Source organism: Diabrotica virgifera, chromosome 9, assembly GCF_917563875.1.
Source record: "Diabrotica virgifera virgifera chromosome 9, PGI_DIABVI_V3a".
Taxonomy (NCBI): Eukaryota; Metazoa; Arthropoda; class Insecta; order Coleoptera; family Chrysomelidae; genus Diabrotica; species Diabrotica virgifera.
The window spans coordinates 76,282,882-76,299,658 of NC_065451.1; the positions used below are offsets into that span (position 1 = coordinate 76,282,882).

General features: G+C 34.6%; 1 protein-coding gene across 1 annotated transcript in view; it reads left to right on the forward strand.

The window, feature by feature from the left end:
- The window catches only part of LOC126891010 (cysteine-rich motor neuron 1 protein-like), a 126,725-nt gene extending 110,722 nt beyond the window's left edge, over positions 1-16,003 (forward strand). The window contains exons 5-6 of the mRNA XM_050660190.1: positions 4,034-4,668; positions 14,516-16,003. Of these exons, the coding sequence (XP_050516147.1) occupies positions 4,034-4,668; positions 14,516-14,697 (817 nt within the window). The 3' untranslated portion in view covers positions 14,698-16,003. The remainder of the gene's footprint in view (positions 1-4,033; positions 4,669-14,515) is intronic.
- Positions 16,004-16,777: the final 774 nt, after the last annotated feature.

Here is a 16,777-nt window from a genome sequence, read left to right on the forward strand (position 1 = left end):
GGTAAATACCAGATCTAAATAAGGAAATCTTCATATAATTGGTTTGGAGAATTTTCAAAATGATTGTAACGCTCGGTTTCATAATCAGTTTTTTAAATTTTAAGTAAGTTGGTACCTCTACCTTTATCACAATTCATATATGGGTAAATGTCAACTTTAAAGTGAACTTTACTTAATGTTTACTTTAAGTTGATTATGAAATCGGGCGATTTTGACAGGTAACCGTTAACACAGATTTTACTGTACCTATTTACAGGGCCTAAAAAGAATCTACTGATTTCTATTGATTTTTTGAAAGCAAAACTACTATCCGCTGCAAGATAATTCGGATGGAATTCAGACAAAATATGTACAAAAAGTACATATTTTGTCGGAGTTTCAGCCAAATTATCTTGCAACGGATAGTACTGAAAGAGTAAGAACTGGCCTGGCAACCCTGTCTAGCAAAGCTGATACAAAGATTAGAGCTTATCAAATCTACTGATAAAACAATGGACAATGGAGAAACCAGCTAATAAAAAACAAATAAACAGGTTGTTAAATAAATCGAAAATTTCCAGCAAAATAAAATATAAAATAATAAGAAAAAAGTAAGGTTATAAAGTAAATTCTTTTTTTGCTCCTGAAGTTGCCGTAAACGTGTCACATATCTATAGAACTATACGTAAAGGCCCTGTGGTCGTGAGAGACAACTACATAGTCGACCAGAAAACCCATGGGCGTAAATTAGTTTAGCATTATAACGTTTTTAAGTAGTTGCGATTGTTGAAAAAACTTGACTGTGATATGTCGGAATGGGACGTTTCGGCGTCGCCGTTTCGGCGTGGCCATTTCGGCGTGGCCGTTTGGGCGTAGAGCCGTTTCGGCGTAGGCCGTTTCGGCGTAGGCCGTTTCGGCGTCGGCCATTTCGGCGTCAGAAATTTTATTTTAGTTGACTAAATACCTACATTGAGGTTTATTGGTCAGGCAATTTTTTGGAAAAAAATCTTTTAATATAGTTATTTAAATACATTGGAGTTCATTGGTCACACAATTTTAACATTAATGGTCAAGTAGAAAAATAAACTAAATATATTTCTTTTATAAACATTTTGTTATATTTTATTCTGCAAATACCTATATTGGATTTTTTATTAATGCATATTAATAATAATTGCTGTTCTCTTAATTGTCCCAGAGCTAATTAGATGATAACTGACATTTTTCAACTTTAATTAGACATACATTATATGGTATATAGACGGAGAATTTTAATATTGTTAAAATATCTTTTTTAAGCAAAAATATTTGCAGAATGTATATTTTTAAAAAAAATTAAATTATACAATATTTTCTTGAAAGGAATCTGCTTTTAAAATATTTACCATTAGTTAGTATAATAATAGTTATCCCTATATTTATTGCAGTTTCTTCGAAAATTTAAATACAAAATTCTATAAATCACATAATAATGTTATTAACATTTCCTCGAAAACTTAGGTAAAACTTCAGGTAAATTATGGCCCTCCCTGCGGTCGGGCCATAAACTTTACCTTCAGGATTAAATGTACTACTTCAGTCCCGCGGTATATAATGTACTATTATTAGGAAATACCTCGAACAGAGATCAGTTTAAGAGTTTATGTAGTGTCTTATAATATTTCATAGTAGTATTTATACGATATACAGACGAAGAATTTTTAAGCTATGGAACGAAAAATTTTATCGACCAGAGGAAGAGAGAAATTTACCACTGATGGTTTCATGTATGTTTTTGACGCTGTTAGTAAAAGCGATGAATCCCTAAAATTTTGGAGGTGTGAGAGGAAACAAACGTGCAAAGCAAGAATACATACAAGAGATGGTGAAGTCATCAAGAAAGTAAATGTTCACACTCACGACTCCTCGGCGATGGACGTGGAAGTAGCACAAGTTGTTACAAAAATGAAAAAGCGTGCTACAGAAACAAACGAAGGGACAATAGTGGTAATCAATGAGTGCCTGAGAAATACAAGTCAAGCTTGTCATGGTCGGCTCCCAAACACTGGCGCGATGAGAAAATTCATCAGACGAAAACGTAACGAAGTTCATGCAGCCCCATCAAATCCGACAACTGTTGAAGAGTTAGTAATTCCCGAGTCTTATCGTGTTTACACGTTACAAGATGGTGTAGAAGAAAATTTTTTATTAGCAGATGATGGAGAAGGATTGCAAAGAATTTTGATTTTCGGGAGAGAATCGTGGCTGCAACATCTACAGACCTCAGATGTGTGGTATGGTGACGGTACATTTGCTATAGCACCATCTCTATTTTTACAAGTATACACAGTTATGGCCACAAAATATAATGGAGTCCATCCAATATTTTATGCCATGCTGCCGAATAAAACAAGATCCACATATACCCGTATGTTTGAATTGATCAGACAAATTGTACCAAATTTGCAACCCAGAGCAATCCATTGCGATTTCGAACAGGCGGCATTTAAGGCAATGGAAGATTGTTTTCCAGGCGTCGACATCAATGGATGTTTTTTCCATTTGGCACAAAATATGAAGAAACAAGTGGCTGCTATGGGATATACGAGAGAGTATAATGCTGATCCACAATTCGCTTTAAATTGCAGAATGTTGGCAGCATTAGCATTTGTTCCTATCGAACATTTAGATGATGCCTTTGCCGTTCTAGCGGAAGCTCTACCTGCTGAACACCAACCACTTGTAGACTGGTTTGAAGACTACTATATTGGACGTATGAACAGAAGAGGAAATGGCAGAAGACCAAGTTTATTTCCCCAAAGGATGTGGAACCTCTACCAGAGAACTCTGGATGGAGAAGACCGGACAAATAATCACGCTGAGGCCGCCCATAGAAGACTCAAGATGGAATTGGGAGCAGATCATCCAACCATATGGAAATTTATAGATGGCCTGCGTCAGGTGCAGAAAGGTCGAGATGTCTATTTCGAGCAACTTGTGGCAGGTAATCTCCCACCATTGAAATTAAGAAAATACAGAGACGCAGATGATCGCATTTCACGGCTTGTGGGAAATTTTGATGCAAACGGGGATGTTTTAGAATTTTTAAGAGGACTAGCACATAATTATAATATGTAAGTAGGTACTTTATTTTAATTAATATTTCGTGAATAAGTTTTGTAGGTTAAATATAAATGTCTTGTATGTAAGTATAAATGTTTCAGAATTTTTAATTGGACTAGCACATATCTAATTATAACATGTAAATAATAACTAAAATAAAATATTCATTTTTCCAAAATCTTGTTTATTCATTTATTTATATATAATATCTACAGCTAGAAGCCAATTACAGATATTATATTAACTATGAGCTAAATAACAAGCACACACACATAAGTATAAAATTGACATATACAAATCTACCATTAATATTAAAATTTTGTGATCAATGGACTCCAATGTATCTACTTAAATAACTATATTAAAAGATTTTTTTCAAAATAATGTCTTACTAATAGACTCCAATGTAGGTATTTAGTCAACTAAAATAAAATCTCTGACGCCGAAATGGCCGACGCCGAAACGGCCTACGCCGAAACGGCTCTACGCCCAAACGGCCACGCCGAAATGGCCACGCCGAAACGGCGACGCCGAAATGTCCTAGACCCGTGATATGTAGTTGTCACAATAGTAATAACTTAGTTGCCCATATAACTAAAGATATTACTTAATGTTGTAACATCGTAATGTCAGTCGGGTTAGGGGTCGTTGGCCGAAACAACTGAAAATGCTCTCGGGCAACGTTATATACAGTGCATTTGTTTGTACTGACAACCAATGCGTCGAAAAATTGCTACTTGGGATGTGTATGCCAACTTTCATGTCAATCCAAGCGGTTCTTTAAAATTTAGAGGTTTTGCAATATTTTACCTTTAAAGAACGTAGGTACTATTAGGAAATTTACTGCTTTTACTCGTAAGGTCCTTTAAAATTCGCTTGAATTTTCGGACTTATTTTATAATCATCTGCATTTGTGTGTTATTACTGTTAAAATGTTATTTTATGTTTTTAGGAACGGCACACCTAGGTGTATTGCTCATTACTGCGACTCTGTGCAAGAAAATGTCGTACACACGAACGAAACCTGTACCCAAGACGGCAACATCCACCATCATACAGATGTATGGTGGGAACGAGATGGTTGCACCAATTGTACTTGCATCAGTGGCCACGTAGAATGCAATTCAGACCAGTGCGAACAGGAAACCACCACAGTGCGAATCAACAAATGTCCCGTGTTAGAAAACTGCAACAAAACATGCCTTAACGGTTTTAAACTAAATAGAAAAGGATGCGAAATATGCAAATGCAACAGTATAAGACTTGGCCAGGACATTTTGGGCCGATATAATATATCGATGCATGATTTGATTAAGATTTTAGACGATTATAAAAACAAACGACATTCGACGACTCCTGCGACGACTTTAACTACCAGTGGTACTACATCTGGTGCTCCTTCCAGTACTACCAGCAGTGTCAGTACTAGCACTAGAACGGTTCCAAGCACAATTTCAGATAAGACACTTGAAATAGTGGATAATCATTTGCCAGTAGTTATTATGAATAGAAATGCAGAATTCCTTCAGGAACAACCCACTTCCACCACCACTGAACCATCTGTTAGACCAACAGATAAGGAAACTGGTAAGCATTTTAAATTCGAATATTAATAATCTACATATTTTTTGTAATTTTTTATAGAACAATTTTTTATTTTCGTTTTTTTATAAACTGACTCTATCTGCGAAAGTGTAAAAATCATTTAAGGGCGTAGACGCAAAATTTTGGGTCAATGTGTTTTAAATGCATTCATCTTTTTCGAATACTGAGAAAACTAACAAATATTTTTTAAGGATTTCAACGCAGGATGAAAAATTGCATTATTACCGAGGGCCGAAAGTCAATTCGCCGATTTTTAAGTTCAAATATCTCATTCAAATAAAACTTTTTGGTTATTCTAAGGGACTTTCGGCCCTCGGTAATAATGTAATCTTTCGTTTTGCGTTTAAATTTTTTAAAAATACTTATTAGTTTTCCAAGATTCGAAAAAAATGAATGCATTTAAAACACATTGGCGCTAAATTTGGCCCCTACGCCCTTAATGGGACAATTAAGTTATAAATTTATTTATAACTATACTTACATGAGCTAAAACTCGTATGTACTCGACAACGTGCGCGGCGCTTGACCTGTGCAGCTGCGACTCGACAGTGGGGTTCTAAAAGTTATAAAGCGAGCACGTGTTTTATATTATTGAAATTTATCTAAAATTATTGTTTGGCAAATCGGATTAAATGCCTGGATCTCTGGTGGTTATTTAAAAGGCAGTGACCAGTTTACTGCAGAAAACAATTCTGAATTAGCAATTCAGGATCAATTCATACGGTATTCATTGATCTTGAAAAATAGATATGATATGATATAGATCCGTGAGAGATTCTGTAATGGGCACTGAATAAGAAAGGAATCCCTGGTGAATATGTAAAGATTGTGAAAGATATGTATGAGGGAGTAACAACTAGTGTTAGGTCAGGTATGGGAGATACTGATCAATTTTATGTGAAAGCAGGATTGCACCAAGGCTCAGTGATTAGTCCTTATCTTCTCATTAGTTTCGGATCAGATAACAGCGAAACTAGAGGTTAACATTCCCTGGTACTTAATGTATTCTAAAGATATAGTGTTACTAGGAAATAGTGAAAGCGACTTTGAACAAAAACTGTAACAGTAGAAAAAATCTTTTGAGAAAAAATGTTTACTAGGAGGACAAAAAGAGAGTAGTTGAAATGTTCATGTAAAGATGGAGTTACTACAAATAAAATGATACCTTCAGATGGCGAAATTATTGTAAAAGTAATAGTTTTAAGTACCTAGGAACGCTATTACAGCATAATGGAGAAATAGTTGGACATGCATGCAGTAGATATAGGGTCGCAGGAAGAAAAGTCCAATGAAACTGAAGTAAAAATTCTACAAAACAGCTATAAGACCTGCTATGTTGTACAACATTGAATGTAAGGCAGTTAAAAATAAAGGGGAACAAGAAATGCATGTGGCGGAAATCAGAATGTTTAGATGGATAAGTGGAGTGACAAAAAAGGATAAAGTTAGGAGTGAGTATATTAGGGGAAGGATGGGTATGACCTCAATTTGTGCCAAAATAAGAAAGCACAGGTTAAGACCAAATAAGATCTATGGGGAGACGCTTAGGAAGGACATGTCGGTAAAGGGGATTGACGTTGATATGACCCAAGATAAAAACTTATGGAGAAATGCAATTAGGGGGTCCGGTCCTGAACATGGTAACACAAACTGTGTTTACATTTCAGTCCCAAAAAATCATCTTTTTTCAAGTAGTTTATATCCAAATAAACTTGAAAATAAGCAAAAAGTAATAGTATATAGTGCAGTTACCTTACGGAATAAACCAGTGAGTTTTTATTATTTATTTATTCAAAACATTACAAAGCATATCGTTTGTAAGGTTAAGTGACGGCCGAAAGGCCAGTTCTCGGAACTAGTTCTGGTTCTGAAACTGGTTCATAATTACTAATGAGTATACCAAATGATACCAGATCCGACCTAACTAATTTGTCAACAATCATGACTGAAGATCATCAACAACCTCAAAACAAAACCTCATATTCAACTGTGCTTAACAATGCTTCTTCAATTCAATTTCCTTCAAAGCTGCAAGCAATTTTATTTAATTCGCTACCTGATACTAAAATAGAAGAGTACTTAATAGCACTTGGTGAAGTTGTTCATCCACGGAATATTTTATTTTCATCAAGGCTATCAAATAACAGAATATGTATTTATCTCTCCAGCGAATCCCTGGTGGAAAAATTTATGTCCGGTCCAGCAGAAATAACAATTAAAGGCGAAAATCTAAAGGCACGAAAATTGATAACTCCAAACGAAAGACTGTTACTATCGGGTGTTTGCCCTTCTATTCCACATATTCTAATAGAGAATGAGTTAACCAAATTCGGTCTTAAATTAATGTCACCTTTAACCTTCCTTAGAATCGGTAGTCAACTTCCAGAATTTCAACACGTCCTCAGTTTTAGAAGACAAACTTATATTCAACCACTTGCAGATATAGACCTTCCCTCTTCTTTCTTAATGACATATGATCAAACTTCGTATCGCATATATTTAAGTTTAGATAAACCTTCATGTTTTATCTGTAAGAACACAGGTCACATTGCAGCAAATTGTTCAAATCATAATCAACAAAACGATTCCTCTCATATCCAACACCAACCGCAACAACCAATACAACAACAACCAATACAACAACAACCAATGCAACAACAACCAATACAACAACAACCAATACAACAACAACAACCAATACAACAACAACCAATACAACAACAACCACAAGAATCCCCCAAGTCTGTTCCATCACCCCTAGAAATGGAACCAAATCATCCAGTCAGTAATTCTAATGCCGAACCTTCACTTAACCAACAAACAGATACTAATTTAATGCCCCCCGTATTAATTATGGAAACTAATTGTATATCTAAGGATCAGTCAACGACCAATAAGAGAACAATTTCGGAAATTAATACTACTCCATCTCCCACTGAAGAATTAAATAAAGAATTTAAAGTACCAACACAAACCAAAAAGAAACAAAAAAAGCAAACTGAATCTACCAGATCAATTCAGGAAATAATGATGCCAACAAAAACAGTATTTCACGATACGTCAAATAATTTTAACTTAACATATGAACAAACACTTGACTTTTTTGAAAATTATACTAGCTCGACTGATCCCATTAGTTTATTACAAACATACACAACGGATATACCCAACTTTATTTACATGTTAACAACAATTAAGCCATATTTTACAGAAAAAAGCATGAAAACCAAATGCACTAAATTAATAAACAAAATCGAAAAAATGCTAGACGATCCCGCTTATCAAGATAGTGATTGTTCGACAAATTCAGCTCCAGAAATAAACTAAAATCTTCGAACCGATACTACAATGGAATGTTAACGGGTTTTATCCCCGTTTAGAAATGCTTAAACATTTATGTTCAATAATCTCACCATCAATAATATGTTTACAAGAAACAAACTTTAAAGGATATCATAGTTATGACATGAAGAATTATTCTTGTTTCCATAAAAACCGAGACAACGCAAATATCGCTAGTGGAGGAGTTGTTACGTATGTTAACAAAAAATATGAATCAGAAGCATTAGTAATCAATAGTAATTTAGAAGTAGTAGGAGTATCAGTGTCCTTTCCACAAAAAATGAATATCTGTAATATTTATATTCCACCTGACTTACCTATCACAGAAGCAGATATTTCAGATGTATTAGATCAGATTCCCACTCCCAGAATAATCGTTGGTGATTTTAACAGCCATAATCCAATATGGGGATCTCTTGGAATATATTCAAAGGGCAAAATTTTAGAAAACATAATTACCTCAAAAAACCTAAACGTACTGAATGATGGACAATCAACAAGATATAATATTCATACAGGTACTTCATCAGCTATCGACCTGTCAGCAAAATTTTCATGGGATGTAATTCCGTTTTTATTTGGAAGTGATCATTATCCTATTAAAGTCTCTTTTAACAGTAATTATGAAGATACTAATACAACCCCAATTCCAAAATGGAATCTAAAGAATGCCGATTGGTATTTATTCAAAAAGTATATTCAACAGAACTGCCATAGCTTAAAAGAAGTCACCGAAAATCATCATATAGATGAACTTTTGAATTCGTTTATATCATTAATCCATCTTGCCGGTGAAAATCATATAGGTAAAACACAAACTCTACATAAAAGAAATTCATTACCATGGTGGAACGCAGAGTGTACTGATATAATAAAGAAATATAAAAAATCCTTTAACAAATTGAAACGTCACAAAACACTTGAAAATACTATAGAATATAAGAAGTTACGGGCTCAAGCTAGATATATAACTAAAAAGAACAGAAAAAAATCTTGGCAAGAATTTATGTCCTCTATTAATTCCACTATGCCTATAAGCACCGTATGGGAAAAAGTTAGAAAAATATCTGGAAGTAATACCTATAAAAAGATTCCATTTCTATGCAATAACAAACAGATAGTAACATCTAATAACGAAATAGCAGATTTATTAGCAAAACAATTTGAAATGAACTCCAGCAATAACAACTTTTCTAAAGAATTTATCAATACCAAGATGATTTCGGCAAATAAATTAATAGATTTTAATTGCATTGAAGATAATCCTCTTAATATAGCATTTACCATGGAAGAGCTTAATCACTCTTTAAGTACCAGCAAAAAATCGGCGCCAGGACCAGACGATATTCCTGTTAGTTTCTTACAAAATCTACCAGATAATGGAAAACAATATCTTCTTAACCTATACAACAGAATTTGGACTAATAATGAGTTTCCCACAAAATGGACGCAGGCGATAATAGTTACATTACTAAAACCAAATAAACCACGAACTGATCCCGAATCCTATAGGCCAATTTCGCTTACCAACACAATGTGTAAAATCTTGGAAAAAATGGTGAATAATAGACTAAGGTGGTTTTTGGAAAATAATAAATTAATAATCAATGAACAAAGCGGCTTTCGCAAGAACAGATCCACTATAGATAATTTAATTGACCTAGAATCCGAGATAAATGAATCGTTTGCAATTGGACAGGAATGTCTTGCGGTTTTTTTCGATATAACAAAAGCGTTTGACATGGCTTGGAGATACGACATTCTTAACACACTAAGTCAGTGGGGCGTCAAAGGTAACATGCTATATTTCATTCAAAATTTTCTTAGTAAGAGACAACTTAAGGTTAAGATAAATGGTACACTATCCAGCACTAAAGACCAAACAAATGGAACACCTCAAGGATCTGTTATTAGTTCAACACTATTCTTAGTAGCAATTAACAAAATCTTAGAAAACTTTCCACAACTTGTTAAAGCGAGATTATACGCTGACGATTTAGTCATTCTTCATATTCAAGAGGAAAAAATATTCTTTCTATACAGAAAAATTTACAATGTGCATTAAATCACCTTGAAAACTGGTCGAAAGCTGTAGGATTGCAATTCTCTACAACCAAAACTAAATGTATTTTATTTTCAAAAAAACGGCAGTCTACAACTCCAGATCTTCAGTTATATGGAAACAACTTAACTTATGTGGAACTCTTAAAATTTCTAGGAATGATCTTTGATAAAAAACTATCTTGGAAGTACCACATTATGCACATTAAACAATCCTGTCAATCTGGTCTCAATTTAATGCGTACAATGTGCAATCGTAATTGGGGTTCAGATTGTAAAAGTTTGATTCTTATTTACAAATCTCTAGTACGATCCAAACTCGATTATGGATCAATTGTATACTCATCTGCAAAGAAGACACTTCTTGCTCAACTAGAAGTCATACAAAATACAGCATTAAGAATAGCCACAGGAGCATTCTGTACTAGCCCCATTAATAGTTTACAATGTTTAACCGGAGAACCACCTTTAAATTTCCGAAGAATGTACTTGTCATTAGTCTACGCATCTTCCATATATGCAATAGAATCGCATCCCACTTTCCACCACACTATTGCAGAACGTTTCAAAGAAACTTATGTAAATAAAAAAAGAACTAACCCTCCCTTTTACGAGAGAATCAGAAAATATCTCTGTCTCAATAATATTCAATTCCCAAAATTTTTTAATCAGACAAATACAGTTACTCCTCCGCCCTGGACCTTTCCTCCTGCAATATGTGATCTAACTCTCTCTAAATACAATAAGCTTGATACCCCCCATGCAACAATTAATCAATCTTTTCTCAACATACTTGCTTCTTTCCCAGATCATTGTTATATTTATACAGATTCATCTAAGACTGCTGATGGTGTGGGATCGGCAGTTGTAGATTCAAACACTATATTACAATTTAAATTATCTTCCACTTGCAGTATTTACTCTGGAGAACTATATTCAATTCTGCAAGCCCTCATTCACATTCGTACTCAAAAAATTCCAAAATCTGTCATAATTACCGACTCTCTCAGTGCATTACATACGATAGAACAGTTATATACAAGTAATCCTATAAGTATTTTAATAAAAGAACAATTACATTTACTGAAGAACACGATGCAGCAAGTAAGCTTTATATGGGTTCCATCACACATTGGACTTCAAGGAAACGAAAAAGCAGATTTCCATGCCAGAGAAGCAATACACAGTGCGTCTTCAGTGTTAGTGAACTTAGTGCCTGTTTCCGATTACAAACCATTCCTTAAAGAAAAAGTGTTAAACAAATGGGAAAACGAATGGAATCTTTCACAATCATCTCTACACACAATAAAGCCCTCAATTGAACCTTGGTGTGAGATAGACCTAAATCGCCAGCTGTTTGTGAAGCTAAATCGTTTACGCATAGGGCATAGCAGACTTACTCACAGCTACCTAATCTCCAAGTCAAATCGCCCTATTTGTGACCTGTGTAATTGCGACATCAATGTAACACATATATTAATAGAGTGTCCTAAATATCTTAATGAAAGACAAAAACACTCCATACCTCTCAATATAAAAGCAGCCTTAGGATCACACTGTAAGCTTACGCATTTGTTTAATTATTTGAAAGAAATTAATGTTTTAAACAAACTATAACCACTGTTAACATTTTATAAACCCCATTCTTAATTTGTAAATTATGATATTGTTACCTAAATGTGAACTTATGTAATACCTAATCAAAATGCTATTAGATTTAAGTAACCATGTATCAATGACAGTACAGCTAATAACCCAAAGTTGATGCTGATAACAATAAAATAAAAAAAAATGCAATTAGGGTAGCCAACCCCACCTAGAGATAAGGGCAAAGAGAATGGTGATCATCATTAATTAAAGGGTGATAAATTATTAGTTATTTCAAATTGTTTTGTATTTAATGTCTTGACTGAATGACAATGGGATAATATTTACTATATACACTTGCGAGCAAAAAAATCGACTCAAAAGTAAAAGAAGTTATATTTTTTGATTTCGCTGTTTGGGCAGTGTCTGTTCGCATACAGTGCTAGTCAAAAGTCCGTACCCCCCCCTCTTATCTTTTGAACGGTTATACGTACAAAAGTGAAATTTGGAGGGAGGAAATAAACGGACATAAGCTCCTTAACTAGTCCATGACAGGTGACGTAATAGTGACAGATGACGTTACAGAGCCACTGTGACCGATAATTTTAAATGGGACCTTATGGCAAGTGATACCTCGTTTGAAAGGTATTTAAAATACCTATTCAGCCATACTAATTTTTTTGGGTGTAGGTGGATTTTTATTTTGGTGAATAAATTAAATAAATATAATATTGTAGTTTCTCATTTAATTAACAAAAATTCAAATGTCCGCCTATGGTTTCTTTGTCAAAAAATTTGACGTTTTTCAATTTTCTAGTAGTTTTTACGTAAACTTCAACCCTTTTGACAAGTAATCATAGGCAGAATTTTGAATTTTTATTAATTAAATGCGAAACTACAATTTTATATTTATTTCATTTTTTCATCAAAATTAGCTTAAACTCAAACAAAATTAGTATAAATGAATAGGTATTTTCAATACCTTTGAAACGAGGTATCACTTGCCATAAGGTCCCATTTAAAATTATCTGTCACAGTGGCGCTGTAAAGTCATCTGTCACTATTACGTCATCTGTCATGACTAGTTAAGTAGCTTACGTCCGTTTATTTCCTCCCTCCAAATTTCACTATTATAGGTATAACCGTTCAAAAGATACGAGGGGGGGTGCGGACTTTTGACTAGCACTGTATATGTAAAAATAGAAACAAAATATTGTGGACGAAAGTAATTTTTGTTGCAATGGCTTCAATATTTATAAAGTTAGTAACTAAAGACCATAACAAAGGTAACTTAATATTGTATGTGAAAAAAATGTAATGGATGAAAGTCATTATGTAATGAATATAAAAGTAAATTAACTTAAAAATCAAAATTAATATTGAGTATTTAAGATCTTAAGGATCTTATTAAGTTTCTGACTGATTTCTTAAGAATTGCTTCCCACTCTTTATCCAATGCAGTTTTTAGCTCCGCAACTGTAATTGGTGCTGGAATACGGACACAAGCCCTTCGTTTAAGCTCATCCCATATGTGCTCGATGGGATTCATATTCGGACTTAATGGAGGCCGATTGTTGTTATAGTGGTGTTGTCCAGGTAATCTTTCGTAATCTGCGCTGTTTGACATTGAGCGTTATCATGCATTGGCATGAAGCTGTCGCCAATGGAGTCGGCTAAGGAACAACATGGTATTGTAGAATATCCGTAATGTAACGATCCGCTGTCAAACCCCCTTCGCGAGCACCACCATTCACCAACACAAGCTCTGTTTTTCCTTCTAAAGATATACCATCCCAGAACGTACACGAATCACCTCCATAGCACACTGTTTTGACACTGCAGCACTGGGCAAACCGTTCTTCGGGCCTCCGATAGACGCGTCATCTTCTGTCATTGCTTTACAAGCACATTCGACTGTCGTTAGAGAATAAAACTGCTCTATTGGACAAGGTCCCAATTGACGAGTTCCCGGGTAAACTGAATTCGAGCTTGTTTCTGACGTGCGTTCAATTTGGGCCCTGTGTTAGCTTGCCTGGGTATCAAATTGACAGCCTTAATTCTTCTCCCAACTATCCACTAAGTGGATTCTCACTGAGTGAGATTCCGCAAGGCACTCAGGACAATAAATCGATCATCCCTGTCTGGCTTACACATCGCCGACCCGAACCTGATCATCGACTACAGCTACCGGTCTCCTGGTATCGACGGTAAGCCCTTAACACTGCACACTGCGTCATATGGAGGCGACGCCGACGGGCGACAGTCTTCCGACTATAGCGCTCTCGTAATTATGCAAGAATTACCTGGGCCTCTTTCATTGATGAAGTATACATTTATAAAATATTCACTTACTGTACCTCGAAGTGTACACACACGTCAATGTTTAAAAAGCGACTGAGACGATTACCGGCAAATTCATAGAGGTTTAAATTGCGTAGAATATGCCCATTACAATGTTTGCTGCATTAACTACAGAAGTAGGTAACTTTTACAACACGTTGCCAATTTGCATAAATCAATTATTTTGTAGAAGTTGTATAATAGACAATATTTTTTGCGTTAGTTGTTTTAACTCCAAGAAGAAAACATGAAATTTCAAACATGTCTAACTAATTGGCTCTTCCAAAGCCATTTTTCAGAACAACAAAAAACATGAAATTGCTAAGCATAAACTACAATACATCCAGTGATTCGATTTTTTTGCTCGAAAGTATATAATTTTGGTGAATATATTGTAATATTGCGTTGCGTTAGTTTGTATTTATTTAGTTGTTAACAAACTAAACTAGTTTTAATATTACAAATAATAAATGATAAAAATTTTTCTATCAATTTTCAGATTGGTTGATCTACGTCCTCATTGTCGGACTGGCCGGATTCCTCTTGTTCGTCGCTTTGGTAATTCTTTGCGTCTACAAGGGCAGACGAAAAAGCAGCATAGACTTGTCTCATTGCCAGTACCAAACCGTGAGCAATCATAACAACAACAACACGATCAGAAAAACTGATCAACTCCTCTGAAGGGTATCTTCTGAATAAACTTGTGATATATATAATACATGTATTAGTGAAAAAACGAAAGTAGGGTGATAACGGGACTATATTATTTTCAATCAGATGAAAAGTTTTGGTGAGAAATGTATACCCGCGGGAGAATATTCTTTCGCATACATTGTTAAAGGCGTTTTTTAAGTAAAAGTTACTTTTATTTTCAGAATGCAATATATTATGTTTTTGACGCAATATCATGTAAAATATATAGCATATTTTTACATTAAAAACTGTTCATTTGATTCGAAACACACTAAAACAATTTCTTCAATATATATTGACTGGTATATAAGTAAATTCCAGGATTGTTAGTGGTTAATACAAACAGACAGGAGTACATCATCATCATCATCATCATCATCATCATCATCATCAATGGCTTTACGACTATTCGTGAGTCTTTACCGCGTTTACTATTGCTTTCCATGTTTGTCGGTCCTGTGCCACTAATTCCCATTGTCTCACTCCCATTTTCTCCAGATTTTCTTTGACTGCATCTTTCCACCTTTTTCTAGGCCGTCCCACAGATTTTCTTCCATCTGGTCGTTCCCAAAACACATTGTTTATAAGGTGATTGTCGTTACTGCGTATCAAATGAGTCCTGCCCATCTGAGTCTATTGGCCTTTATGTTTCTGACTATATTTTCCTTTCCGAATAGAGACGCTTAACTCGTTATTGTATCTGCGCCTCCATTCGTTTGTCACGCTTTATCTCTGCAAGGGCATTATATCATTCGAAGGATTTTATGTTCCCACAGTAGCAATTTATTTACTTCTTTTTTTGTTAGCGTCCATTCCATGTTTCGCTTCCATATGCGACTGCTGGTCGTATTACGGTCTTATATATCTAGATTTTTGCAGCTCGTGAAAGAAGTTTTGACTTCATTAGATGTTGCATTTCAAAAAAGATTTGTTTTCTGCCATTATTCGCGTTTTACCTTCTCGCTCTAATTTGTTGTCATTTGTGATTGTTGCTCCTAGATATTTAAATTCTTTAACCACTTCTAAGTTATGATCGTTTATAGCAATAGACGAAGAGGCAGCGCTGAAAAATCTCTTTGAATTTACTAAAGCTAGATTTTTCACAGCAGATTACTGTGAGTGTGTAGAGAAACATACTGCGGTCGGTCAAGCGAAACGTAGAACAGGGGTTACTGAGAGGGTATCAAAGTTGCTTTCCTACGAAGGTAATTATTTCCATTTACTAAGGCTGAAAATCAGTACACACATTCTAAATTAAATATAAATAAAAGTTATTATAGTCGGTCAGCTGTATGACGGGACAGAGCCGGTCGGTCGGCCCCAATAGTCGATTGAGGAAATGGAGCATTTTGGCTCGCAATTTTTTCCTCCAACATGGATTTACTTGCAATTTTCACAGAAGGTAGGGAATACTCTAAGGATCATTTTTTATATCATGCCGCTATCATACGCTAAAATCTTGGGGGTGGTTGCCCCCCATCTCGGGGGTGGGAATTTTTTATTACATTTTAACTATGTGTTTCGATGGAAAAAGTGATTCTAAGAAAAAAATGTTTTTACATTTTCTTCGTAAAACTAATATTTTTCGAGTTATTCGCGCTTGAAAATAACAGTTTTTGACGAAAAAATCGACTTTTTTAGAGAGTTTTTTGAGAATACCTCGACAAATATGCATTTAATCAAAAAAACTGTAGATATCAAAATTGTATCTGTTAGTAATACAAACCAAATTCTTTTCCAATAATATCTTTAAGACCAATATAAACCGAGATACGGCATGTTAAAGGTTAGCTTTTTTGGTCAAATGCATAATTTGAAATATTCAAAGCCAAATAATGGGAAAAATTTGCATTTTTCGAGGAAAACTTAGATAATATTTTTTCAAATATACAATTAGACCTTTTAAAAAGTAATAATAAAAAGTTTCTTGCATGAAAATTAAGCGACTTCATTCAAAAAAATGTCGGTACCTGCTTTTCTCTACGAAAAAATCAGTGAAAACAACCCCCTAACTACCTTCCTAATTCAAAATTGGTCTTCACCTTTCTGTAGTTCCTTTTATATTTAT